Genomic DNA, 27354 nt, shown 5'->3' on the forward strand with positions numbered 1-27354 from the left:
CCCTCTCACGCTGGTCAGAATGACTGCCATCAAAAAGTCTACAAACAATAAATGCTGCAGAGGGTGCGGAGAAAAAAGGAAGCCTCTTACACTGTTGGTGGGAATGCAAACTAGAACAAAGCTAGTGGAGGTGATGGAATTCCAGTTGAGCTATTTCAAATCCTAAAAGATGATGCAATGCTAAAAGATGATGAAAATGCTGCAATCAATATGTCAGCAAATTTGGAAAACTCAGCAGTGGCTGCAGGACTGGAAAAGGTCAGTTTTCATTCCAATCCCAAAGAAAGGCAATGCCAAAGAATGCTCAAACTACCGCACAATGGCACTCATCTCACACGCTAGGAAAGTAATGCTCAAAATTCTCCAAGCCAGGCTTCAGCAATACATGAACCGTGAATTTCCAGATGTTCTAGCTGGTTTTAGAAAAGGCAGAGGAACCAGAGATCAAATTGCCAACATCTGCTGGATCATGGAAAAAGCAAGAGAGTTCCAGAAAAACATCTATTTCTGCTTTATTGACTATGCCAAAGCCTTTGACTCTGTGGATCACAATAAACTGTGGAAAATTCTGAAAGAAATGGGAATACCAGACCACCTGACCTGCCTCTTGAGAAACCTGTATACAGGTCAGGGGCAATAGTTAGAACTGGACATGGAAAAACAGACTGGTTCCAAATAGGAAAAGGAGTACATCAAGGCTGTATAATGTCACCCTGCTTATTTAACTTATATGCAGAGTACGTACATCAGAGGAATGCTCGGCTGCAGGAAGCACAAGCTGGACTCAAGATTGCCAGGAGAAATATCAATAACCTCAGATATGCAGATTACACCACCCTTATGGCAGAAAGTGAAGAGGAACTCAAAAGCCTCTTGATGAAAGTGAAAGAGGAGAGTGAAAATGTTGGCTTAAAGCTGAACATTCAGAAAACTAAGATCATGGCATCTGGTTCCATCACTTCATGGCAAATAGATGGGGAAACAGTGGAAACAGTGGCTGACTTTATTTTTTTGGGCTCCAAAATCACTGCAGATGGTGAATGCAGCCATGAAATTAAAAGATGCTTGCTCCTTTGAAGGAAAGTTATGACCAAACTAGATAGCATATTCAAAAGCAGAGACATTACTTTGCCGACAAAGGTCCGTCTAGTCAAGGCTATGGTTTTCCCAGTGGTCGTGTATGGATGTGAGAGTTGGACTATAAAGAAAGCTGAGCACAGAAGAATTGATGCTTTTGAACTGTGCTGTTGGAGAAGACTCTTGAGAGTCCCTTGGACTGCAAAGAGATCCAACCAGTCCATCCTAAAGGAGATCAGTCCTGGGTGTTCAGTGGAGGAACTGATGTTGTAGCTGAAACTCCAATACCTTGACCACTTGATGAGAAGAGGTGACTCATTTGAAAAGACCCTGATGCTGGGAAAGATTGAGGGCAGGAGGAGCAAGGGACAACAGAGGATGAGATGGTTGGTGGCATCTCCAACTCAATGGACATGAGTTTGAGTAAGCTCTGGGAGTTGGTGATGGACAGGGAGGCCTGGCGTACTGTTATGGGGGTTCATAGGGTCACAAAGAGTTGGATATGACTGAGTGACTGAACTGAAATGAACTGAAGTAACCCTAAAATGGACTGATATAACCGTGGCATGGTGACATTTGACTTTAAATTTTGATTTTAACTTGGTCTAATGACTATTTTGCCTTACATCTGTAGCTTTATAATGGGGTTTGTTTCTAACTGTCTGAAAGCTTTTAAGTTACAAATGGTTGTTCAAGCTCCTATGAGTGCCACAACTCCTCCAACTATTACTTGGGGCCCCTGGATCAGACCGTCAATATGAGGGTTAGGAGAATGTTGCCTCAATAATTTAGGTACCACACCCCTAAACAGCAGGAAGTAGTTATGGAATGAAAACGATGCCCCTTTCCCTTGGCAACATAATTCTTCCAAAAGAAAAGGGGGGAATGAGAGTCAATTCCTAGGCAGGTTGATAAGAGGGGTCTGGTGTCCCTGAGGAGAAGAGAGGGGTCTGGGGTTCTGAAGGAGGAAGAAAAGACAAATGTTTTATTTTTTTCTCTACATTCCTTAGTCTTAGTCTCTCTCTCTCTCTCTCTCTCTCTATATATATATATATATATATATATATATTTTTTTTTTTTTTTTTTTTTTTTTTTTTCTTTAAGCCCGGAACTACTGCTGCTGCTGCTTCTAAGTTGCTTCAGTCATGTCCAACTCTGTGCGACCCTATACATCTATAGCAGCCCACCAGGCTTTGCCGTCCCTGGGATTCTCCAGGCAAGAACACTGGAGTGGGTTGCCATTTCCTTCTCCGATGCATGAAAGTGGAAAGTGAAAGTGAAGTCGCTGAATCGTGTCTGACTCTTCGCGACCCCATGGACTCCAGCCTACCAGGCTCCTCCGTCCATGGGATTTTTCCAGGCAAGAGTACTGGAGTAGGGTGCCATTGCCTTCTCCCCAGAACTGATGATTACACAACAAACAACTCAGTTTAAACTCTGTACTAGTGCTTATATAACAACAATGTATCTTGCTTGAGGACAGTTTCTCCTTCCTGAAAACATTCTGACTAATCCTGATATTTTAGATTGTATACTGTGAAGAAAGCTGAGCGCTGAAGAATTGATGCTTTTGAACTGCGGTGTTGGAGAAGACTCTTGAGAGTCCCTTGGACTGCAAGGAGATCCAACCAGTCCATTCTGAAGGAGATCAGCCCTGGGATTTCTTTGGAAGGAATGATGCTAAAGCTGAAACCCCAGTACTTTGGCCACCTCATGCAAAGAGTTGACTCATTAGAAAAGACCCTGATGCTGGGAGAGGTTGGGGGCAGGAGGAAAAAGGGACGACAGAGGATGAGATGGCTGGATGGCATCACTGACTTGATGGACATGAGTCTGAGTGAACTCTGGGAGTTGGTGATGGACAGGGAGGTCTGGCGTGCTGCGATTCATGGGGTCGCAAAGAGTCGGACACGACTAAGTGACTGAACTGAACTGATACTATGGGAGTGCGTCTGGTAGGATCTTTCTATTGCTAAATTTTAATCCTGTTATCCTAAAATGTAAATTGTGGGAGTGGGTCTGGCAAAATTTTCACAATCTTGAGACATTCTTTTGATTTATTGTAATAATTAATTAAAATGTATATAACACCCTTGCTAACACTAGCAAGGGGGGCACTCTCAGCCCCCTTCTCATGTCTATGTCAGAAGCTTTCTCAGTCCCTTTTTCACTTTAATAAAACTCTGCTACACAAAAGCTCTTGAGTGATCAAGATTGGTCCCTGGTCCTGAGGCTAAATCTTCTTCGGAGATCACGAATCCAACATCGTTTAGGTGGACTCCGGGAGTTGGTGATGGACAGGGAGGCCTGGCATGCTGTGATTCATGGGGTCGCAAAGAGTCAGAAAAGACAGAGTGACTGAATGAACTGAACTTGAAAGTAAAGAAATAGACCATAAATTGTTTTAAGAGGTGGTCTCCTCACTAGAGTAAAGGAATACCTTTTCAGATGAGAAATATCTTTTGAGGGACAGAATTTTATAAGTGGGTTACATTCGGACCTTAATAATATAAGGTTAATACATGGAACAAAGGTATGCAACTTTGTGTAAAATTTATGAGATGGGTGTTAGAGGGAGAAGTTCTTGAGATATTTGTCTGAGGTTATCTAGGAAGCAGAAGACAATTAAATTAGGTGCTTCTTGCATGAGTCACAGGTGGCTGAGGGCATACTAGCCATACCCATATCAACAGTGTGTTAGCCGCCCAAAAAGAGTGTAGCTTGGGTGGAGTCTGGGATTTAGTTGTCAAAACTGAGTCCAAGATTCTTCAAGTAATTTAACAGAGGCTGAAACCCAAAATCATGAATAAATATTGAATTTGGAACTATAGATGGAAACACTGGAACAGAAAAATTATTAACAGCCAGGTTTTTTTCATGGTTATGTTAAGTAACATCAAAAAGAGCAAAAATAGAAGTCAGTATTTAGAAATGCAACAAACACAAAATCTATCAGAAATTCTATCTGAAAGTGAAGTCCCATAATGTGACTAAAATAAAAAAAATCAAATACACAATATAACGAGAAAAGATGAAGAAAATTATCCTCACTGGCCTGTCTTCATAAGTCTCACCCTGGATTTCTAACATGATAGACACTGGCCAGTACTAGGAACCCAAATTTAAGCATAGCTAAATATTAATATTTGTGTCACACTGTACTTTAATACATATAGGTTTTCATTTACTAATTCATATAAATATCTTAGTTTTCCTTTAGGACAATAAACTAACTGAAGGCAGGGATCTGGTCATCTTCTGTTTAACAATGTCTGCTAGAAACTCACCAAATGTTTTCTTACCCACCTAATACATGTTATTCACATGGAGTAATAAATGAATTTTGTTGAACAGATGGATAAAGTGCTCATTGTTTTGCAAAGGCTGTGCATGTGTCCTGTGTACCATTAAAATACTTAACATTGCTTTTTAAATAGGTTCAAAACTTCATGACATTCTAATCAGGCACAACTTAAATTCTATTATCAGGTCCACCTTTATAAGACTATCAGCCAATATACCCCGTATATTACTAGGATAAAAAGGCCCTCCATTCTGAAAAGAGATATTTATATAATACGGTTATTATACCAGATGCTTCTGGTAAAAGGAAGCAAACTATGACCTCTCTCACCAGCAGGATGAAGTGTTCTGTTTTCACAACAGAATGATGTTTGACCATAAAGCTAGAATGTGTGTGGGCTGTAAGAAATTTCTGCTTCCTTCTTTCTCTTTCTGTCTTTCTTTTGGCACCAATTTACAACCAGTAAAATCTGGCATGAAATTAGCTTCAGAATGTTTCTAAATGAATTAGAGATTATTTAATGAGTTATAATATATACAAATATAAATTATACAATTTATTTAAAATCATTTATTTTCAGCAAAACCAAACATATCATTGAGTTTACATAGAAATACCATTTGAAACTGGATCTTCATAAAAATGCACTGGTGAAATAAAATGTTCATAATTAATGACCAATTATATATACTATTTAATCATGCCAGTAGCAGGATTGATTACTTTTAAAAATTGGTAAAGTAACTTATTTTAAATGTGCAAAGTACTCTATTGTGTTGCCATTGATAATAAATTGCCACTAAATATATACCTATTACATAAAGCTTTTTAAAGTACAATAAAAATACAAATTCTATCTGTTAAAAAAAGCCATTGATAGGGCTTCTAAACATCCTCATTATACAAATTCAAAAATACTATATGACAAACAAAATTATAAAGACTCTTCTTTATGAAACATATACTACCCTCTAATTAAGGTACAACTGAACAGATAACAGAAAACGAACAGGAAGGCTTATATAGACCATAGAATATTATGAAGATACATACAAATATAATATTGCATAAGCATATTTGATTTCTGTTCCTAGTGAAAATGTACCTTTAGCACATGAAGAAAATTCCCATGACTAAAAGAAAAGAAAAATTTTTGAGATCTACCTTCTATCTAAGCTCACATTTTCATTAATTTAATTTACTTTTCTTATAATGAGATGAACCAAATTATATATCTGACCGTAAATTTTTGCTGCACTCCGTATAAATTAGTCTGTTACACAACAGGTGAAGATGTAGGAAACAATTTTTTTTTTAAAAGCTGAAGTTCACCAGCACAAGGGTCAGGTGCAAAAAAATGTTATTGTTCAGGTAAAAGACTAAACTGGACAGTAATTCCATTCATTTCAAAAATGAGATCCTGACTTTAACAGAAAAAACATTAAATTTGCTAAACAATATTGATAATTCATAAAGAAAATATGTTACAGATTTTTTAAAGAATCAGAATTAATGGGCTATCACAAAGTAAACCTTGATGAGAAGATATTTTAATCAACGGAGAAATATAAGAATAGTCTTATTCAGTGAGAAAAAATTTATTTGGTAAAGTAAATATGGGTAATAGATGCTGCAACTATAGACAGTATATATTCCAAATAATTTTGAGAAAACATCAGATCAAATGACATTTAGATGTTTAGTAATGTAACTTATCTTGATAGAAACTAAATTTTAAGTCCTTTGTGAATAGCAAGCTTTCATTTTTCCAAAATCTTTATGTATGAAATAAAATATTTAGAGTATAGCTGATAATAATAACTAATATTATTACCCTGAACTTAGTAAGAACAACTCTAAACACATTTAGTTTAATTATTGGGATTTATATTTCTGTTATTTTACCTGTTAAAAATGATATGGTGGTGTTATATTCAAAGTTTACATTTTCCCAATAATATGAACAACATTTCATACATAAAATGATATCTGTCTAATGAATGGTAACATGTTTATTGGTTTGAATATAGAACATATTTAGTTTGGCATTGGTATATCTCTTAGGATTCTGAAAGGTATCATTTATGTATAGCTTTTGGGAAATTAATAATAAACTAGCAGCCTAGAGAATGAACATAAATTTGAAGAAGCTAATTATTTAGAATTCAGACAAAGGCAGATATTTGGATAATCTGTCTTTCAATTACAAATTCTTCTACAAACAAACTGAAAGGAACATAAAAGTACAATTTAATTTACAGTGAGTTTTTAAAGCAAAATGTTACAGATCAACAGTGAATGCATCAGGAAATTTTACTGAAATAATTCTCAAAAAGTTAAGAGACTCAAAAATATATTGGCATGTTTATAATACCTGACATAAGTAATAATGACTGATATATATATATACATATACAAAACAATTTTAACAGATTCAGGACCTCTTGTTCTTTACATCAGCACCTGCTGTCTAAAGGGTCGAGACAAAATACTGTGCCTTCAAGAGTTAGTCCCATTTTGAACCCCTCCTGTAAAACAAAGTAAAATCATTAAAATAGGAAATGCTCATAGAAAAAAAAAATCTGTAAATGAAAAAGACTATGAACAAAAGTTGAAATCTTCATGCTTTGATCAAAAAAGAAATAATTATATGTCAAATGTTGACTTGTCAAATTTGTATCAAGTGCTTTTATATCCATTAACATTTTAAATGTTTTAAATATACATGAGGTTAGCATCCATAAGCTAGCTAGATAGCATATTAAAAAGACATGACTAACCTAAACAGCATATTAAAAAGCAGAGACATTACTTTGCCAACAACTTTGCCATCTAGTCAAAGCTATGGTTTTTCCAGTGGTCATCTATGATGCGAGAGCTGGACTATAAAGAAAGCTGAGTGCTGAAGAATTGATACTTTTGAACTGTGGTGTTGGAGAAGACTCTTGAGAGTCTCTTGGACTGCAAGGAGATCCAACCAGTCCATCCTAAAGGAAATCAATCCTCTTGAATATTCTTTGTAAGGATTGATGTTGAAGATGAAACTCCAATACTTTGACCACCTGATGCGAACTGACTCCTTGGCAAAGACCCTGATGCTGGGCAAGATTGAAGGTGGGAGGAGAAGGGGATGACAGAGGATGAGATGGTTGGATGGCATCACCGACTCTATGGACATGAGTTTGAGTAGGCTCCGGGAGTTAGTGATGGACATGGAAGCCTGGCTTGCTGCAGTCCATGGGGTCACAAAGAGTCTGACACAACTGAGCAACTGAACTGAACTGAGCATCCATAAGAGACAGAAGAAAACAGAACTAATGGAATTAATTTTAAGACTTAAATGTTTCTTTTCAGTAAAGTCTACTTTATGTCATTCTACTGTAGTTTAAAAAGATTCCTTGACTTTAAAGGTCAATGTTCATTTAAGTATAAGCACAATAGCTAGATCTCAAGTTGATGACAGTTTAATAGTTTTCATCTTTCTTTCTTTCTTTAATAGTTTTCACCTTTCTTTAAGTGAAAGGTGTTCACCTTTCACTGCCCAGAGCCTGGTAAAATAAACTGCATTGCATTTAGGAATTGCAATGCTGTATCCTATGTAGGGGATCCTATGGTGGCAATGGACTGCAGACCACTTTGCCATGGAAAGAGCTTCCTCTGCAGCTTCCCTGGTGACTCAGTGGTAAAGAATCTACCTGCCAATGCAGGAGATGCTGCTTCAGTCTCTGCATTGGGAATATTCCCTGTGTTTCAGGGAAGAAGCCAATTTTGACACCATGTTGGAAACTGTTTCTTTGACTTGCTTTCATTATTATAATCATACTAAATGGCTTGCCTGGAGGACCCTGCCCCTCTGCTTGATGGTAAACTAAAGTGCCTTTGTTTAGCTCATGGAGAGACACTTGTTCCTGCCCACCTGTGAATAGAAGAGATTAACACATCCCTTCTGAAGGCTGGGCATTCCCCTGGAGATGCTTTGCAAGACTGAAGACCCTTTCACTTTACTTCCCACTGCATCTCTCTCTCTATTCTGCCTTTTGATTTTAATTCCTCATTGATTCTTTTTCTCTGATCTATAAAAGAACCTGGCATCCAGACCCCAAGAAGATGGTTATTTTGAGGCAGAGCCTTCCATGTTCTCGGTCTGCCAGCTCCCCGATTAAAGTCTCTTCCTTGCCTCAACACCTTGTCTCTTGGATTCATTGGCCTATTGTACGGCAAGGAGAACAAGCTTGGACTTGGTAACACCTGGAGAAGGAAACGGCAACCCACTCCAGTATTCTTGCCTGGGAAATACCATGGACAGAGGAGTCTGGCAAGGTACAGTCCATGGAATCTCCAAAGAGTCAGACATGATTGAGCGACTAAACAACTAGTTTTGCAGTTGCTTGCATTTGCAAATTATTTGAATCCCACTCACCCCAGCATGTTTTAGCATCTTCCCTGGTGGCTGCAATGTGGGAGACTAGGGTTTGATCCCTGGGTGAGGAAGATCCCCTGGAGAAGGAAACAGCAACCCATTCCAGTATTCTTGTGTGCGAAATCCAATGGACAGAGGAGTCTGGTGGTCTACAGTCCATGGGGTCGCAAAGAGTTGGACATGACTGAGAGGCTAACAGTTTTTCATAGCATGTTTTAAATGCTTCTGGAAGTTAAACTGCCTTTAATTTATTAATAGCAAGGACCCAGTTGCCGTGAAAATTTTTCTTCAGAGTTATAGTAAAAATTCAGTGGCAAAGGATTTTGTCCTTCTCTTCTCAAAGCTCTCCTCTTTTCTGCACAAAGTAATTGAATGATGGACCATCTCTGGCCTTACTATCTCTCCCATACCCATCTTTGCCCATAAAATGAAATGTAGACAGCAGTCTGCTCCTGAGGAAAAGAAAATCTCTCTCAAAGAGAGGGCTTCTGCCCTCTGTTCTGCTTTGTCTTTCATTTAATTAGATGACAGCCAAATGCATATTCATTTGCATTTACTCAAATGAATTTGAGAAATTTGAGTTACCTTCAAATAGAATTGGTGTCTAATGTACTTTTATTATAAGTTCAATGCAAACAGTATCATATAGAGGAAGAGAATCATTACAAAATGCAAGCCACACCTTTTTCACTATTAGTGTTTTGAGAATGCTTTTCATTATATCTACTGCAAAAAGTCCACATGGCAATACCATCACTTTAATGGTTTTTCAAAACTACTTCTCATTATTTGAAATACAAATTCTATTTAGTTAAGTAAAAGTCAGAGTACTTACCATATATTTAAAAGCCTATTCTTGTCACAAGCAGAAATATTTTGCCAACTGTATGCATATTTTTTAAACAGCTGCCAAATGGTTAGAAAAGTCAATACTTTAAACTGAAAATACTGTAAATAAACTTCTTTTTAAAATATTTTATTTGGATATCTGAGGATCTATGTACTATATCATCTTCTGGAATATTATTAGATAGATAGACAAGTACTGTGGGTATGTATTATCTTTGCAAAGATTTGATATCATTGTTTTTAAAATGTTATCAGTTCATTCTGAAATTAAACCACTATCTCTTTAATTACCCTGAAAATATCATTTATCAATGTGCTATTACTATAGGAAAAGCAGAATAGTAATCAAAGTAAGATAGGAGTTGATCATTATTTCAACAGCAGCAAAAAATATTTGTATATTAATTACAAGAGTATCTCCAAGTTTTTATAAAGATCCTTTTGGATTCCTTTTACATTAACTTAATTATCTCTTTTGACAGACACATTGTCACATGGCTGCTTGGTTTTCTTTCCTCCTAAAATAAAATTTCCCACACATTTTCTGACCCTTCCTCTCTAGGTCTCATTTAGTAAGTCATGATTTAACAAATACTCAGTCCTTCTAAAGTTCCATATCCTCTTGAATTTTAAACCTCTGCATGAAAATAAAGCTTATTTAACTTATGTAGGGATGGAATGGAGACTATAATTAATATCACACAAAATAATGATTTTATTATTAATATATTATTAATAATATATGTTATATAAAACGTTTTCCCCAATTGTATTTTCTTACTTTGAAATAGAAAAGTATATCAAGGAAAAAAAAAACCACTCATATGTAACAATTAACATGTTGAAGTATGTCCTTTGAATCTCCCTTTCCTCTAACTATAAATTTAAAAAATAATTTAATAATATACTATATATTATATATAACATTTATTTGATGTATTACATACATTATATATAAATTTCTGTATTCTATTTTTTTAATCTTAGCAGAACAAATTTCTTTGAGTCCATGTAAAACTAATTTGATGATTTTATGATGTTTTATTAATTTTAATATGATTTGTTTCCTGAATTTTATAATTTTAAATAGGGTTGACTGGATGTTTCTATACATAGAGAGTTTCCATATTCATAGTTATTTTCTCTTCAGGTTAGATTGCATTAAAGTTTTTGATACCACATAGAAATACACGTATTAGCAACAAATTACTGCTCGAGGGATGCTATGCACTGATCTTGACCCTGCAATGATTTAGAGTGCCTGTTTCATCACACTTTTATTTGTACTCATATTAGTAAAAAATAAAATGTTTAATTTGCTGAACTAAAGTAGCATTTATAGTTGTTAATTTGTATGTTTTCTTTGATTAGATTTAACATGTCTATAAGTATGTAGCCATTTGTGGTCCTTTGTGAGCAACTGCCTTTTTATCTGTTGATTATTTAGTTTCCCTATCATTTGTCTACTTATTTTAATTATACATACACAATATGGTTATACTTTTTAAAACAAAATTAAAAGAAGTATAGAAGTTTTTCTACAAGAGACTGCATGTACATATTTTCCTTATAAAAATTTCTTTATAATTCAAAAGCCTGATAAGTATGTAATTGTATTTCAAATATTTTAAACTATCCAAGGCTTCCAAAATTTATCTGAATATTTGTTGTATATTTCAGCTATACACTGATCTTCCAAATTATTAACCACTTGAATTAACATCATTTTATGCAAAATTCATTCATCTTTCATTGACTTACCATGGTTCTTTTTTAACATGTTAAATTATTATAATGAATAAGGTACACTTCTGGAATATCAATACTATTACACTAATTTGCCTGCCAGTGACGTAATGAGAAATGCAAATTATGTCAAATTAGATACCCACATAATTGATTTTAAAGAAATATCTAATTTTCTAACAATTTATAAAAAATTTGGCTTAATAGTTCTGCTTAAATTCTTACATTCATGAGATGTTTTTTCGATTTCCTCTGTAAATAAGACAGTAAAATCCAAAATTTCAGTAAGCTTAACTCAATATAATTTATATGCATGCATGCTAAGTCGCTTCAGTTGTGCTGACTCTTTGCGACACTATGGACTGTAGACCGCGAGGCTCCTCTGTCCATGGGATTCTGCAGGAGAGAATACCGCAGTGTTTGCCAGGCCCTTCTCTGGGGAACCTTCCTGACCCAGGGATTGAACCTGAAGCCCATTATGTCTCCTGGCATTGCAGGAGGATTGTTTACCATTAGCACCTATACTGTATTAAGTTTTTACACTATATGCAAAGATAAAAATAGTAACCAAATGTGTGCATTCAATTAATCAGGCTAACAAGATTAATGATGAAAGCTGTCATATATTTTAGATAAAATATGATTTTACTTTAGTTAAACTTGCAAATAAATCATGGATTAAAAGAAACAGACAAACAATGAGATGGACAATGCCATAGTGACTTATTCATTGAAAAAAACTTCAAAATATGAGTATAAACCTCTTTAAATAATAATCAGATATATCCATGTGAACTGCTATTTGAGTATTTATTAAATAAAGCATGCAAATATTAAGGTTTAACTTCAAGAAGCCATAACTTGTTTAAAATATGAAAATGATATACCAACCATCTCTGGCGCTACCAACCATGAAAGCAGAAAAGAATGAAAAAGACATTAGGAAATAACAAAAACAAAAGCAAAAATACCACAGTGTAACATTATTTATCTAACACATGTTAAATCATTCTAATACGTTGTTTCTCAAACTAAGTTTCTACAAAAATCTGGAGATATAGGCTTATTTTCAAATATCTATAGAAAATGTTTGTTGTGTGAAAATCTAAAAAAAAATAGTAGTAATTCTTTTTGGTTTTTATAACCTTTGAGAACAAATACTACCATATCACTGTCCATGTTTTTGTCTGTTCCTACAAGAACATTAGCACTGAGGTAGAATAAGCATAATTGATAAAATTAATGAAAAGGTAAACAAATTATTTACATATGAAATAAATAAAGCATTATCACTAAATAATCATGCACTATTTGCATGAAGTGTCTTAGTATTTGAACTATAGAAAAGATGTGCCAAAACTGTGTCATCAAATAAGATACATGCTGATATCAACAGAAGTTTGATATTGATGGTTTTAGCTTCAGCTGAGTAAAATAATCCATGCTATTATATTAAAGTTTGTAATTAGAATTTTATTAGGTGTTATAATTTTGCTTTTAATTGATGTTTTGAATTAACAGTTATATAAGATCTATAAGGATAAAATGCTTTTCAACTTTTTGTAAGTATTTATGAAATGTTATAATAAAAGTTTAAGTCAGTATTAAGGATTTAAAATAATTTTTTATGCAAAAGGGAATTATAAATCATTCAACTTGAGAAATTTTTATTTTAACATATTCTTAAAAAATCTCAAGATATGTTAAACAATCCAACTTTTAAGATAGAGAGGTATTATTACATCTGGAATAATTACATCTGGAATAATAAGGAGAATCACATAATACTTAAAAAACTGCTTCATGCCTTCAGTCCAAAATCAGTGAAAGGATGTTTATGATCTTTCTAAGAAGTAGTGTTTTTATCAGTGTTAGAAGATCATAATCCACCCCTTAATTTTTTTTCCAGGAAACAAAGCATAGAAGAGTGAGTATATCGTCCAGGCTGAATAAGTAAATTTATCACATCTTCTCTTTATCACATCTTTTCAGTCAGCTTTATATAAGCTGATTGATATAATGAGCTGATCTCTGACTGCAATCTACCACATATATATTGTCTTTTTGGTGAAAAATAGGATATAAAAACTTCATCAAGATATACAAGGAAATATAAAGAGAAGACCTTATTATAGTGCTTATAATGCTAATTATTAATCATGGCCCACTACACAAAATATCTTCAAACTTTCAGAACAACTCAGAATTGAAAAATACAAGGGAAAGAAAGAAATGAAAATGCAGCTGGACTACATTCCTCAGCAAGTGGTCATTTGGTGTCCGCTGCTTCAGTAAGAGCCCAGAAGAGCCCACAATGCTTCCTTCTTTTTCTACATCCCCACCCTCACTTCTTTGGAATTCTTGGTTTTAGCTATCAGCTTTAATCTTTTTTAGTTAATTGTGGTACATGGTTTATAACATTATATAAATTTTATGTGTGCAACATTGTATTTCAACTTCTGTATACACTACAGTGTGCCCAAAAGTTTAGTTTCCATCCATAACCATACAGTTGACCTCTTTTACAATGATTCCTTTAAAAGAATGATTTCACTCTTACAAAGCTTTTCCTTCATTCACCCATTCACAATTTTGAAATTCATTATTGTTTTAAAAGATTGAGATCAAATCTTATAAATATAATGCAGTGACCTTTTAATTTTTGGATTTTGAATAATGAACTCATGAAGAATTCATGTAATTTTGTATCAAAAAGATGTACCACCTTATTGACACTGTAAATTGCACCATTAAGAACAAAACACAACAAAACCTTATCTTTAGCATCTGAGTATTTTTAGAGCGAAATGTATATTGTTATTTTAAAGCAATTATTTTAAGTAAGTTGATAATAGTTCAAAGGAAGGTTAACTATAGTATATAACATTGTCTAGGAATCACAGAAAAAAGAAACAAAGATTATGGGCCAATCTGTTAAAATAATCACCTGCATCTCATCTAATTTTGATTGAATATCTGGTGGGAAATCCCCTGCTCCACAGTTAAATGGGTCAAAAGGTTCTGCTCCAAACAGGTCCCGTTCTAAAAGAAAGAAAATAATATAGTAAATGAAATGATAAGGAGTGAGTTGAAGTAAGTTAAGTTCAGTCATGTCCAACTCTTTGTGACCCCATGGACTGCAGCCCGCCAGGCTCCTCTGCCCATGTTCTCCAGGCACGAATAATGGAGTGGGTTGCATCGCCCTTCTCCATGGGATCTTCCCAGCACAGGAATCAAACCCAGGTCTCCCCCATTGCAGGCAGATTCTTTACCAGCTGAGCCACCAGGGAAGCTCTAAGTTTCGAAGCAAGATTAAATCAAGAAAAACCTGCATAACCAAATGAGCCTCTATCCACAATAGTTAAAGACCAAAAGGAAGCAAAAATCCATTTTTATGATGATTTAAAAACTATTTGGTGGCAAAGGACTATTATTCAGAGAGGTTTTTAAGCCTTTAAGTAAGAAATAGCAAAATCACTAAATGTTGGATAATTAGTATATTTCAATGCCTATATTTTACCAAAGCAATTTATTTTCTTTTACACTTTTATTCATTTTGAAGCAATTTAAATGTACTGAAATTGATGTATTATTCACTGAAACTTCCCTATTCTATTTATTGATGACCCTGAAACACAATAGTGACACAATATGTAGGACCTGGTAGATTAGTGAGTAGCTTAACTCATAGTTCATGCACTTTAATCTCACCCTTCAGCCAGAAAAAAAAAAAAAAAAATTAAGGAACAATACCTTGTGTAGCATGAAATCATATCACCTTTCTAGGTAACCACAATGAGACTATTTCTCTAAAAATGTCTCCTATTCCCCACACAAATTTTTTTTTTTTTTAAATTGCAGTAATGGGGACTTTCTGGCTGCCCAGTGGTTAAGATGAAGGTGCCCGTGCTTCCAATGAAGGGGGAATGGGTTCAATTCCTGGTAGAGTAACTAAGATCCCACATGCCACATGGCCAAAAAAAAAAAAAAACAACCCACAAGAGTAATAGAATATCAAAAAGATCCCTGTGCATATATTTTAAAGTATATGTTGCAATGCATACTTCAAAATATATAGACAGGGAGCTTTTATATATTCTATGGCTTATTATATGAAAAAGTTTTTAAAGAAATTTCTTTCCTCTGAATACATTCAAAGCCACTCTTAAATGACAAAAAATTAAACTGTCTATAGGCAATAACATTTATAATGTAGCAAGATATTCACTTTTCAGTTCAGTTGGCCAGTTGTGTCTGACTCTTTGCGACCCCATTGACTGCAGTATGCCAGGCTTCCCTGTCTATCACCAATTCCTGGAGCTTGCTCAAACTCAGGTCCATCAAGTCAGTGACACTATACAACCATCTCATCCTCTGTCATCCCCTTCTCCTCCTGCCTTCAATCCTTCCCAACATCAGCGTTTTTCTAAAGAATCACTTCTTCGCATCAGGTGTCCAAAGTATTGGAGCTTCAGCTTCAGCATCAGTCCTTCCAATGAATATTCAGGACTGATTTCCTTCAGGATTGACTGGTTTGATCTTGCAGTCTGAGGGACCTTCAAGAGTCTTCTCCAACACCACAGTTCAAAAGCATCAATTCTTTGGCACTCAGCTTTCTTTATGGTCCAACTGTCACATCCATACATGCTGCTGCTAAGTCGCTTCAGTCGTGTCCGACTCTGTGTGACCCCATAGATGGCAGCCCACCAGGCTCCCCCATCCCTGGGATTCTCCAGGCAAGAACACCGGAGTGAGTTGCCATTTCCTTCTCCAATGCATGAAAGTGAAAAGTGAAAGTGAAGTCGCTCAGTCGAGTCCGACTCGTCGCGACCCCATGGACTCCAGCCTACCAGGCTCCTCCATCCATGGGATTTTCCAGGCAAGAGTACTTGACTACTGGAAAAACAAAGCCTTGACTAGATGGACCTTTGTTGGTAAAATAATGTCTCTGCTTTTTAATATGGTGACTAGGTTTCTCATAGCTTTTCTTCCAAGGAGCAAGCATCTTTTAATTTCATGGCTACAGTCACCATTTGCATTGATTTTGGAACCCAAGAAAATAAAGTTTGTCACTGTTTGAATTGTTTGCCCATCTATTTGCCATATGCCACGATCTTCGTTTTTTGAATGTTGAGTTTTAACCCAGCTTTTTAAACTCTCCTCTTTCACTTTCACCAACAGGTTCTTTAGTTCCTCTTCACTTTCTGCCATAAGTGTGGTGTCACCTGCATATCTGAGGTTATGGATATTTCTCCTAGCAATCTTGATTTCAATTTGTGCTTTATCCATTCCAACATTTCTCATGAATAAAATTTAAATAAGCAAGGTGACAATATACAGCCTTGACACACTCCTTTCCCAATTTGGAACCAGTCCACTGTTTCATGTCTGGTTCTAAAATTGCTTCTTGACCTGCATATAGATTTCTCAGGAGGCAGGTAAGGTGGTCTGTTATTCCCATTTATTTAAGAATTTTCCACAGTTTGCTGTGATCCACACAGTCAAAGGCTTTAGAATAGTCAGTAAAGCAGAAGTAGATGTATTTTTGGAATTTTCTCACTTTTTCTATGGTCCAATAGATGTTGGCAATTTTATCTCTGGTTCCTCTGCCTTTTCTAAATCCAGCTTGAACATCTGGAAGTTCATGGTTCACATATTAATTGAGCCTTGCTTGGAGAATTTTAAGCATTACTTTACTAGCGTGTGAGATGAGTGCTATTGTGTGCTAGTTTGAACATTTTTTGGCATTTGGCCTTCTTTGGGATTGGAATGAAAACTGACCTTTTCCAGTCCTGTGGCCATTACTAAGTTTTCCAAATTTGCTGGCATGTTGAGTGCAGCACTTGCACAGCATCATCTTTTAGGATTTGAAATAGCTCAGCTGGAATTCCATCACCTCCACTAGCTTTGTTGGTAGTGATGCTTCCTAAGGTCCACTTGACTTCACACTCCAGGATGTCTGGCTCTAGGTGAGTGATCACACCATCATGGTTAGCTGTGTCATTAATATCTTTTTTGTATAGTTCTTTTGTGTATTCTTGCCACTTCTTAATATCTTATGCTTCTGTTGGGTCCATACCATTTCTGTCCTTTATTGAGCCCATCTTTGCATGAAATATTCCCTTGGTATCTCTAATTTTCATAAAGTCTTTCCCATTCTATTATTTTTCTCTATTTCTTTGCACTGATAACTGAGGAAGGCTTTCTTATCTCTCCCTGCTGTTCTTTGGAACCCTGCATTCAGATGGATATATCTTTCCTTTCTCTTTTGGTCATTGTAGAGAGTTTCTACAAAACGTGGTCCACTGGAGAAAGGAATGGGAAACCACTTCACTTTTCAGGAAACCATCTTTTCTAAAGTAAATGCTTTGTAAGAAGTAATATTTATCTACTTGAGTTCTATGAATAACATATTCTCAACCATTCCATGACTCCCATTATGAAAGATTGTTATATACCTCATTGTAAATTTTTTTTTTCAGATTCATGTATTAAATAAGTTAAGAAAAGTAAAATGCTTAGAAGTTTCTGGTGCTGGTAAGTACTACATAAATAAGGATATAGAATTTACATCCAAATAAAGTCGCTTTTAAGAATGAAAGGAATGTTACCTATAGTTTCATCAGGATGAAAGGTATAAGCCAGGGCAGTTCTAAATGAATGGGGATTTACTTTTACCTTAGGTATAACAGATGGGTGTTATTATTATTGTTGCTATTTATTTTCCTGAGTGATGTTTATTATAGGCAATAAATCAGAACTTGGAGAAACTTTTCTTTGGAAGAGTATCTTGGATACACATTAACAGGATACACATAAAGCGATGCTTTACACATGCTGGAAAGAAATGAATTAGTAAAGAGAAAGGTCTGTCAGGAGAGACAGAGATTCTCATTACACAGGTCTTCTAAAGTTGGGATTCAAAACCATCAGAGATTTCAGGTGGGCTTAAGGGATTCTTTTAACATTTCTAAAGTACAATGAAATTTTGTATGAGTGAGCATGTTGTGCTTTTAGGTGAAAGAGGTTTAACATTAAATTTATCATTTTCTTTGGGGTCCATAAACCCCCAAGTTAAGAAACTACTAATTTAAATATCAAATATACTAATATCATGCAAATTAATAAACAGAGCTCTTTGGCATATTTTGGCCAACTCAGATGGATCTAAAACCCATAAAAAATCATGTAAGTCTAATTTTCAATTTAAAAAGATTTAGTTTGTAATTAATAACATGAAAATTATTTAATCTAATGTAAGAGCAAAAGGACAAAAATAGGTGATATTTCATTTGGTCATTCTTTCCTTTATCAACTAAACATTTATTTGACGCAGTATGTGCCATACATTTTGCTAGGCAGTGGATTAAAGCAGTGAGGAAAGGACTTTCCAGTCAAGTGCCTTCCCTCCTATAACTTATAACCAATTAGGAAATATGATATGAAACAAATTAAAACCTCATATGTATTCAGAGATCAAAAATATGCTCTGGAGAACTACTAGGGTTCTCAGGCAGTAAGGAGAAAAACTAAAGAGTCTTGTAGGTTTCTGCTTTTACATATTTAGAACATAAAGAAAAGTAAATGAATGAATACATTTAAGATTTCATTTAAAGAAAAAGTCATAATACTAAAATCCCATTGGATTAGAGTTTTAGACAATTTTACAATTAAAATTGAGTTGAACAATCTGTCCTTAAATTGTTAGTATAGATAGACAAAAAGACAATTGATAAATAGTTGGTAGATAGAAAGAAATGATACAGCAGTAATCAAAACTCCATATCTATCATCTATTATCTATCTAGTCTATTGATATATTATTGTATTTACTAAACTCAGACATCAGCATGGGTAGACATTAAAAAATATAGCAGGATGTGATGTCAATTTCTCATTAATAAATTCCTTAAAACAATTTACCTATCTCTACCTAGATTTTCCAAAGATGTTTCAAACTCACAAATGTCTAAAAGAGAACTCCTTCATTTTCTCCCTCTCTACCTCAATTTTTCTCATTAACAACATATGGTCTAAAATCCTGAATTGTAATTGATTTTGAACTCTCACTCATCATCCTGATGGATAACTCTCAATTACCATTCCTTCTAAATGTCTTAAAATCTATTCACGCTTCTCAATTTATATTCTATTTGGTTTTAAGTTGTCCATTGTAGATACACAGCTAACTTATATTTCAAAATTTACTATGTATGACAAACAAATACATATTGAATTAAATAAATGAATGAGTAAAAGAGTGACAAAATCAGAGGAGGTAACAAACAGTGGTAAAAGAAGAGATCTACCTGCAATGCAGGAGACCAGGGTTTAGTCCACAGGTTGGGAAGATCCCCTGGAGAAGGGACTGGCTACCCACTCCAGTATTCCTGCCTGGAGAATTCCATGGACAGAGGAGCATGGCAGGCTACAGTCCATGGGGTCGAAAAGAGTTGGACATGACTGAGCAACTAACAGTTTCACCCCTCTCAACATTTTCACAAACAAAGAGATGTGGGACACTCATGAGGACAAGAAATACCTCATTTTGGAAAGATTGTCTATCATAACATGTATATTATGGATTATTTCCCTGAAAGAATATTTTGCGTCAACACAAAATATATTCAGAGGAATTTAAACAGGCTATATTTCAACTTACGTATTGAAATATTTTTGTACATTGACCTAATATTATTACTTTGCATTTACAAATTAGCCATCAGAAATTTACTGAATGCCTAAAATGTGCAATGCACTTTGTTAAGTTCCACAGGGGAAATAAACTATAGGCTCTGAAATACTTCACAGCTTTAAGTTAAAACTTCACAGCTACATTGAAAATGTCTTAAATGTGAACCAGAGAGGAAGCAATAAAGATAATATGTAAAACTCTTTTCTTCAGGGACCCTTTGGATTTGCTGACTGATCATGACCATTGGAAACCATTCTTTCACTTTCTGTGAGAGGGCACAGATCAAAATATAGTCAAGACACTGATGATTAGCATCTGCTAGATGCTTTCTAATTCAACAGAAAAAGACTTAGATATAGAAAGATATATGAAAGTAAATCAGATAAGCAATGTATTTATTATAGTTTTTAAAATATCAATAGAGAACACTTACATTGAGTTAGTTATAAAGAAATCATGAAATTCATAGATTTGTATATATGAAATTCATAGATTCATATGTTTCTTAAAGACTACCCACATACCCTATGATAAAAATTTAAACTCATCTCTATATATATATGTCAAAGATAATTAATTACCACCAGGGTTGTTTGTAATCATTTAAAACATATTAAAAATATAACCCCAAACACAATAAAAACATAATTAAGTACCTTGTATTATGATGGAACTAATCTTATACCAAAATACCATTTTTCATGAAATAGTTTTAAATGCAAATAGTGATGTCTTTAGTAGTATACTCTGAATTATAAAGTAAAATATATAATTCACTGAACTTGTTACACATATATAAACAAAAATTCTTTGGTTATTAAAATTTCTAGTGAGCTTGTTAAGATATATGATTTCACATAAAGAGTTAATTAAACATTTAAAATGTACACAAAGGTAGCAAAAAATATTGATTTGTTTAGAAAGCTTACTAATCTCGTTAGATCGACTAGGTACTGGAGGCGGCTGCATGCCATTGTGAGTAGGTACTGAAGACTGGTGTGATACTGGAGAAAATGGAATCATATCAAAGATGTCAGTAGAGGGTGACTTAGGTGTCACACTGCCTGCCTGCAATGAAGACAACACGCATTAGGGTAGTAGTCCATGTAGACACATTATAATGAAAAATACTTCACATACATATAAAAGACATGTCAACCCAGCACATGTGGTTGAGTCATATGAACTTGCCCCTCTGTAGATCAAAAATGGTTAAGTAGGCAATTTCATACGAATGAACCACATATGCCAAATGCTCGATGGCAAGAAAATCTCTACAAAAATGTTATCAAAGATGATGGCAAGAATGGTGACAACACTATTATAGGGAGATGTGTCTTTTATATTGGATTTTTATATCTAGAAATAATTGCCATTTATATCAAAGAATTGAAAACATGTTACAAACAATTTCTATAAAACCTTGATAGCAGTAATGTAGTTTGCATAAGATTACAAGATTTAGACAGAAATAACTGAACTTACGTGATGCATCGTAAACATAACCATTCAAAAGCAATTGATAAAGATTTTAAAAAAATTTTCCAGGAGTCTATTTTAAATTGTATTTATAACTCTAGTGACTGCCAACTATTATATTCATTATAGTGACATTTATTCTTAGAATAAGTTTTCATCAGGTTTTCTACAATAAATAGGTACCTTGTAAAATAAATTATAGTCACTAAGTATACCACCAAAGTGGTTAAGTTATCTGGGCCAATCTGGGCTTGGACGTAATGTCAGAATGAAACAATCATCACTTTACATAATATGTAATTTACATATAAAATTACATAATATGTAATTGTCATACAGGGAAGAAATTATATATATATATATCATCTATAAACCAAAGAGAATTTTCATTTTGGAGAGAAATAGTGAGGAGAAATTAACTTTTCCTATAAGAACATGAACATTGCTTGGAACTGCTTAGAGTGGTACACATTAAAATTTGTGTTTTCAGAATACATTTTTTTTTTTTGATTTATAGGTGATGTAGGTAATGAAAAATAAGCCTGATTGTGTGTAAAGAGCAACTGATTTGCTATTCAGTTTACATGACTGTTATTACATTTTTTTTTCATGCAGGATAATAAAATAGCTGACATCTTCCTTTCTTTAGCAACTTACTTTCCCTTTATAGTTTATCAGTCACAAACACTATACAAAGACTTGGAGGAAACTTTACCCCTCAGCTCCTTCCTCCTGCTCAGCAATGTTCTCCTAATCAGCCTCTCTCTCCATTTCCCCTGGCATCCATCTCTCTCCGCTTTGTCAGGATTTAAAGATACTCGAATCTTGACTTTGTTAAAACAAACCAACCAAAAAGCTCTTTACTCAGAGCTTCTTTACTCCTCTAGACCCTCATTTCTCTTTCTCTTCTCTATTGAAGCTGAGCTCTTTGAAGGAGGTATTACATTTCTTGCCTGTTTACTTCATCCAATCCTCAGTTAAGAGCATTCTAGACTGTTCTTTTTTTTTTTCTTGATCCCACTCCATGGCATGTGGACCTTAGTTCCCCGAACAAGGATGGAACCCAAGCCCCTTGAACATGGAGTCTTAACCACTGGACTGGCAGAGAAGTCTCTAGATTGCTCTTTTTGCTGAACTGTACTTGAAGAGCTTTGCCAGTATCACCAATGGCCTAACTTCCCAATTACTATATTTGATGAATCTTTTTTTTTTCTTTTTAAAATTTGTATTGGCATATAGATGATTTACAATATTGTGCTAACTTCAGGTGTACAGCAAAGTGAATCATTTATACATATACATATATCCACTGTTTTTTGGATTCTTTTCTGATGAATCCTTGAAAGTACTTGTCCTACTTCATCTTTTTGTGGATTTGGACCACCACTCTCTACTAGAAGGGCTTCCCTTGTAGCTCAGCTGGTAAAGAATCTGCCTGCAATGCAGAAGACCTGGGTTCCATCCCCTAGGCGGGGAATCCCCTGGAGAAGGGAAAGGCTGCTGCTGCTAAGTCACTTCAGTCGTATCCAACTCTGTGTGGCCCCATAGACGGCAGCCCTCCAGGCTCCCCCATCCCTGGGATTTTCCAGAAAGAACACTGGAGTGGGTTGAAGGGAAAGGCTATCCACTCCAATATTCTGGCCTGAAGAATTCCATGGGGTTGCAAAGAGTCGGACAGGACTAACTTTCACTTTCAATTTCTCTACTAGAAACTCTCTGATGTCAGATGACCCAAGTAGGCAAAAATGGCACATAAAGGCCCCAGATGACATCATCAATTCAAGACATACTTGATTTTTCCAATACTATATAAATGGCATATATTGGCAGAATTCAAAATAATAATTGGGATAATAAAAATAATTTTCTATTTAGCAAATTACATGAGGTCTTGGGATGCTGTTGTTACTGTCTGGCTTGGGAAGGCCCCGTTTAGAAGGTGGTGGTATTAACAGTCCCAATGATAGTCTGGAATCGGGAGAGTTGACAGGAGTGACAGTAATGGAAGAAAGATTTAGACAGGGAGATGAATCATCAGTACTATGCCAGAAAGAGGGCGAGCATCTCTGAAACCCATGTTGCTCATGATCAGACATTTTGTGCAGCAGCTGTAAAGGAATGACAGAGAAATATACTAAGGAAAAGAAAGAAGACATGGAGGAAAAAGAATATATGAAAATTTATTCATGAAAGAATATTGTGAAAATGATAAGTAATTTCAAAACAACTTTTCTAAGATTAAAACAACTAGTTTGAGTAGATTTTTTCCTATGGCAGGACCTTCAGATTCTGTGTTCTTTAATTGGATGCTTTTTTACTGAAATATTACATTTTTATATATTTAAATAAAATATTGCATTCAATATAACTTAAGAGAAAGAAGGTAGAGAGGGAAATGACAAATGCCTGAAGATTTATTTCTGAGAGAGCTTCTTTGTGATGAGATGGGAGAAGGAAAAAATAGCAACAAGGAAAAATGTCAGTGGGAGTAAAGTCTAGTAAAAAGTTAAGTCTGTAGAATTTTCAAAAAGGGGTACAGCATACCTCTTAGATTTAATCCTCCAATCATTCTTTTAAAGTCTTAGTATTAGTAGTATTATATCATTATCATATTAAAGATAGGGGGGTCAAGGCCCATGGATTCTTTGTGATTTTAGACTTCCCTTTCACTTTTCACTTTCATGCATTGGAGGAGGAAATGGCAACCCACTCCAGTGTTCTTGCCTGGAGAATCCCAGGGATGGGGGAGCCTGGTGGGCTGCCGTCTATGGGGTCGCACAGAGTCAGACACCACTGAAGCGACTTAGCAGCAGCAGGAGCAGCAAGGTAAGAAGCAAAGCCAAAATTCAAAACAATCTGACTCCAATCATCATGCCCTTTCTATAGGTAGTGAGTTCCAAGTGGTAAAATTTTGGGGGGATGAACACAGGCATTGTTGAATGACTTCAAATAAATCAGAGAGATACATAATAATAAACAACTATTATAGTATACTGTATGGGGTCAGTCTTTGGATGACTTTTGGAAGCTATTTTCATTACATCATGGAAAGCTATTGTCAAATACTGAGCTGGACAGAGTTGAGCAGCCAGATGTCAGAATGGTCAGTTAAAACAACCACACAAATGAAAGTACATAATAATTGAGCCTTTATTCACTTACTGTAATAGTGTAAGCAAGAGGCCAAAAAGAAAGTGCTGGCTTCATTAAGGTCCCATTCCTCAATGAATGGCACTGGGCAAAGGTCAGAAGCATCATTACAGAAGCAGGGTGTTCTCTCTGTCTTGCCAGGGAGCCCTGAACAAAAGGTTCCTACTGGTTTGGTTTGGTTTGGGGGACAGAATAGGGGCACAGAGGGAAGATCAACGAAAAGAACTAAGAGTAGAAGATACTTAAAACTGAGCTTTACTGGAGAAATACCACTAGTATTTCTCTAGTGGAGCGATACCAAGGGATCACTTCATGCAAAGATGGACACAATAAAGGACAGAAATGGTATGGACCTAACAGAAGCAGAAGATATTAAGAAGAGGTGGCAAGAATACATAGAAGAACTGTACAAAAAAGATCTTAATGAACCCGATAACCATGGTGGTGTGATAACTCATCTAGAGCCAGACATCCTGGAGTGCAAAGTGAAGTGGACCTTAGGAAGCATCATTGCGAACAAAGCTAGGGCAAGATGATGAAACCTGAGCGATTTCAAATACTAAAAGATGATGTGGTTAGAGTGCTGCACTCAATATGTGAGAAAATTTGGAAAACTCAGCAGTGGCCACAGGATTGGAAAAGGTTAGTTTTCATTCCAATCCCAAAGAAAGGAAATGCCAAAGAATGTTCAAACTAGTGCACAATTGCACTCATCTCACATGCTAGCAAAGTAATACTCAGAATTCTCCAAGCTAGACTTCAATAGTACATGAACTGAGAACTTCCAGATGTTCAGGCTTGATTTAGAAAAGGCAAACTAGAGATCAAATTGTCAACATCTGTTGGATCATAGAAAAAGCAAGAGAGTTCCAGAAAAACATCTACTTCTGCTTCACTGACTATGCTAAATCCTCTGTGTGGATCAGAACAAACTGCGGAAAATTCTTAAAGCGATGAGAATACAAGACCACCATATCTATCTCCTGAGAAACCTGTATGCATGTCAAGAAGCAACAGTTAGAACTGGACATGGAACAACGGACTGGTTCTATATTGGGAAAGGAGTAGATTAAAGCTGTATATTGTCACCCTGCTTATTTAACTTATATGCAGAGTACATCATGTGAAATGCCAGGCTGAATGAAGCACAAGCTGGAATCAAGATTGCCAGGGGGAAATATCCATAACCTGAGATATGCAGATGACACCACACTTATGGCAGAAAGTGAAGAGGAACTAAAGAGCCTCTTGATGAAAGTGAAGGAGGAGAGTTTAAAAAGCTGGCTTAAAACGCAACATTCAGAAAACTAAGATCATAGCATCCAGTCCCATCACTTCATGCAAATAGATGAGGAAACAGTGACAGACTTTATTTTCTTGGGCTCCAAAATCAATGCAGATGGTGACTGTAGCCATGAAATTGAAAGATGCTTGCTCCTTGCAAGAAAATCTATGGCCAACCTAGACAGGATATTAAAAAGCAGAGACATTACTTTGTGGACAAAGGTCTATATAAGCTATTGTTTTTCCAGTAGCCATGTATGGATGTAAGAGTCAGATCATAAAGAAAGCTGAGTGCTGAAGAATCGATGCTTTTGAGCTGTGATGTTGAAGACTCTTGAGAGTCTCTTGGACTCCTAGGAGATCAAACCAGCCAGTCCTAAAGGAAATAAATCTTGAATATTCATTGGGAGGACTGATGCTGAAGCTGAAGCTCCAATACTCTGGCCACCTGACGCAAAGAACTGACTCATTTGAAAAGATCTTGATGGTGGGAAAGATTGAAGGCAGGAGAAGAAGGAGATGATAGAGCATGAGATGGTTGGATGGGATCACTGACTCGATGGACATGAGTTTGTGCAAGCTCCAGGAGTTGGTGATCAACAGAGAAGCCTGGCGTGCTGCAGATTATGGGGTCATAATGAGTTGGACACGACTGAGAGACTGAACTGAAGTGTCAAAATGTGTTTTCAAGGGCCCCCCAAAGATGGTCTGGATGAGACCATTAAGAGAGGCCTAGGCCAAGGGCCTCCAATAAGGAGGCCTGTAAATGGAGGCACCTGGGCTGAAATGCAGCTACCTGTAACAGTGTGGCTGCCTGGGTGGGGCAGGGGCCAAGTCTTGGCCTGCAACTCCTCTGCACGCAATGCACTAAATCTGCAGTGGTGCCGGCAGCTTTCCCCCATGAGACTTGCCACAGAAAGACTTTGTAACTTTGTAGGGTCTGGAGCATTTGGCCTGGAGCCAGGCTTCTAGGCTACAAATCACACTGCAGATATTTTTCAACACTAATAGGACTTGGTGGTCGCCAGCACAAATCTGGCTTTTGACAAACTTCATGGTGAAAGGTGGTAACTATAGTTAGGAGAAACAACAAGTTTGAAAGCATCTTTAAAGTTGAAGTCACTTCACACATTTCAGGAAGCAGAGGGGGAAACAAGGCAGTGTAAAGTGAGAAATTTAAGCTGAGGAAAGCATTCAGTGTGGAAACAAGTCTATGATGGTCCGAATTATATAATTTATCACTATTAATACGCACATGCATGCATGCTCAGTCGCTAAGTCGCCTCTGACTCTTGTGACCCCATGGACTGAAGCCCCCCAGGCTCCTCTGTCCATGGGATTTTCCAGGCA

General features: G+C 35.7%; 1 protein-coding gene across 5 annotated transcripts in view; it reads right to left on the reverse strand.

Annotated features, from left to right (window-relative positions):
- Nucleotides 1-4978: 4978 nt before the first annotated feature.
- GULP1 (GULP PTB domain containing engulfment adaptor 1) overlaps nt 4979-27354 on the reverse strand; it is a 339709-nt gene continuing 317333 nt past the window's right edge. For 4 of the 5 annotated variants that reach the window (XM_055571974.1, XM_055571972.1, XM_055571973.1 and 1 more), the window contains 3 exons: nt 21021-21159; nt 14344-14438; nt 4979-6909 (listed from right to left, as the gene is read on the reverse strand). In XM_055571974.1, coding sequence (XP_055427949.1) covers nt 6838-6909; nt 14344-14438; nt 21021-21159 — 306 coding nt within the window. In that variant the 3' untranslated portion in view covers nt 4979-6837. Of the gene's footprint in view, nt 6910-12287; nt 12299-14343; nt 14439-21020; nt 21160-23453; nt 23679-27354 lie in introns of all 5 variants that reach the window. The other variant, XM_055571977.1, reaches the window with a different exon arrangement.

This window comes from Bubalus kerabau, chromosome 3 (genome assembly GCF_029407905.1).
Source record: "Bubalus kerabau isolate K-KA32 ecotype Philippines breed swamp buffalo chromosome 3, PCC_UOA_SB_1v2, whole genome shotgun sequence".
NCBI lineage: Eukaryota > Metazoa > Chordata > Mammalia > Artiodactyla > Bovidae > Bubalus > Bubalus kerabau.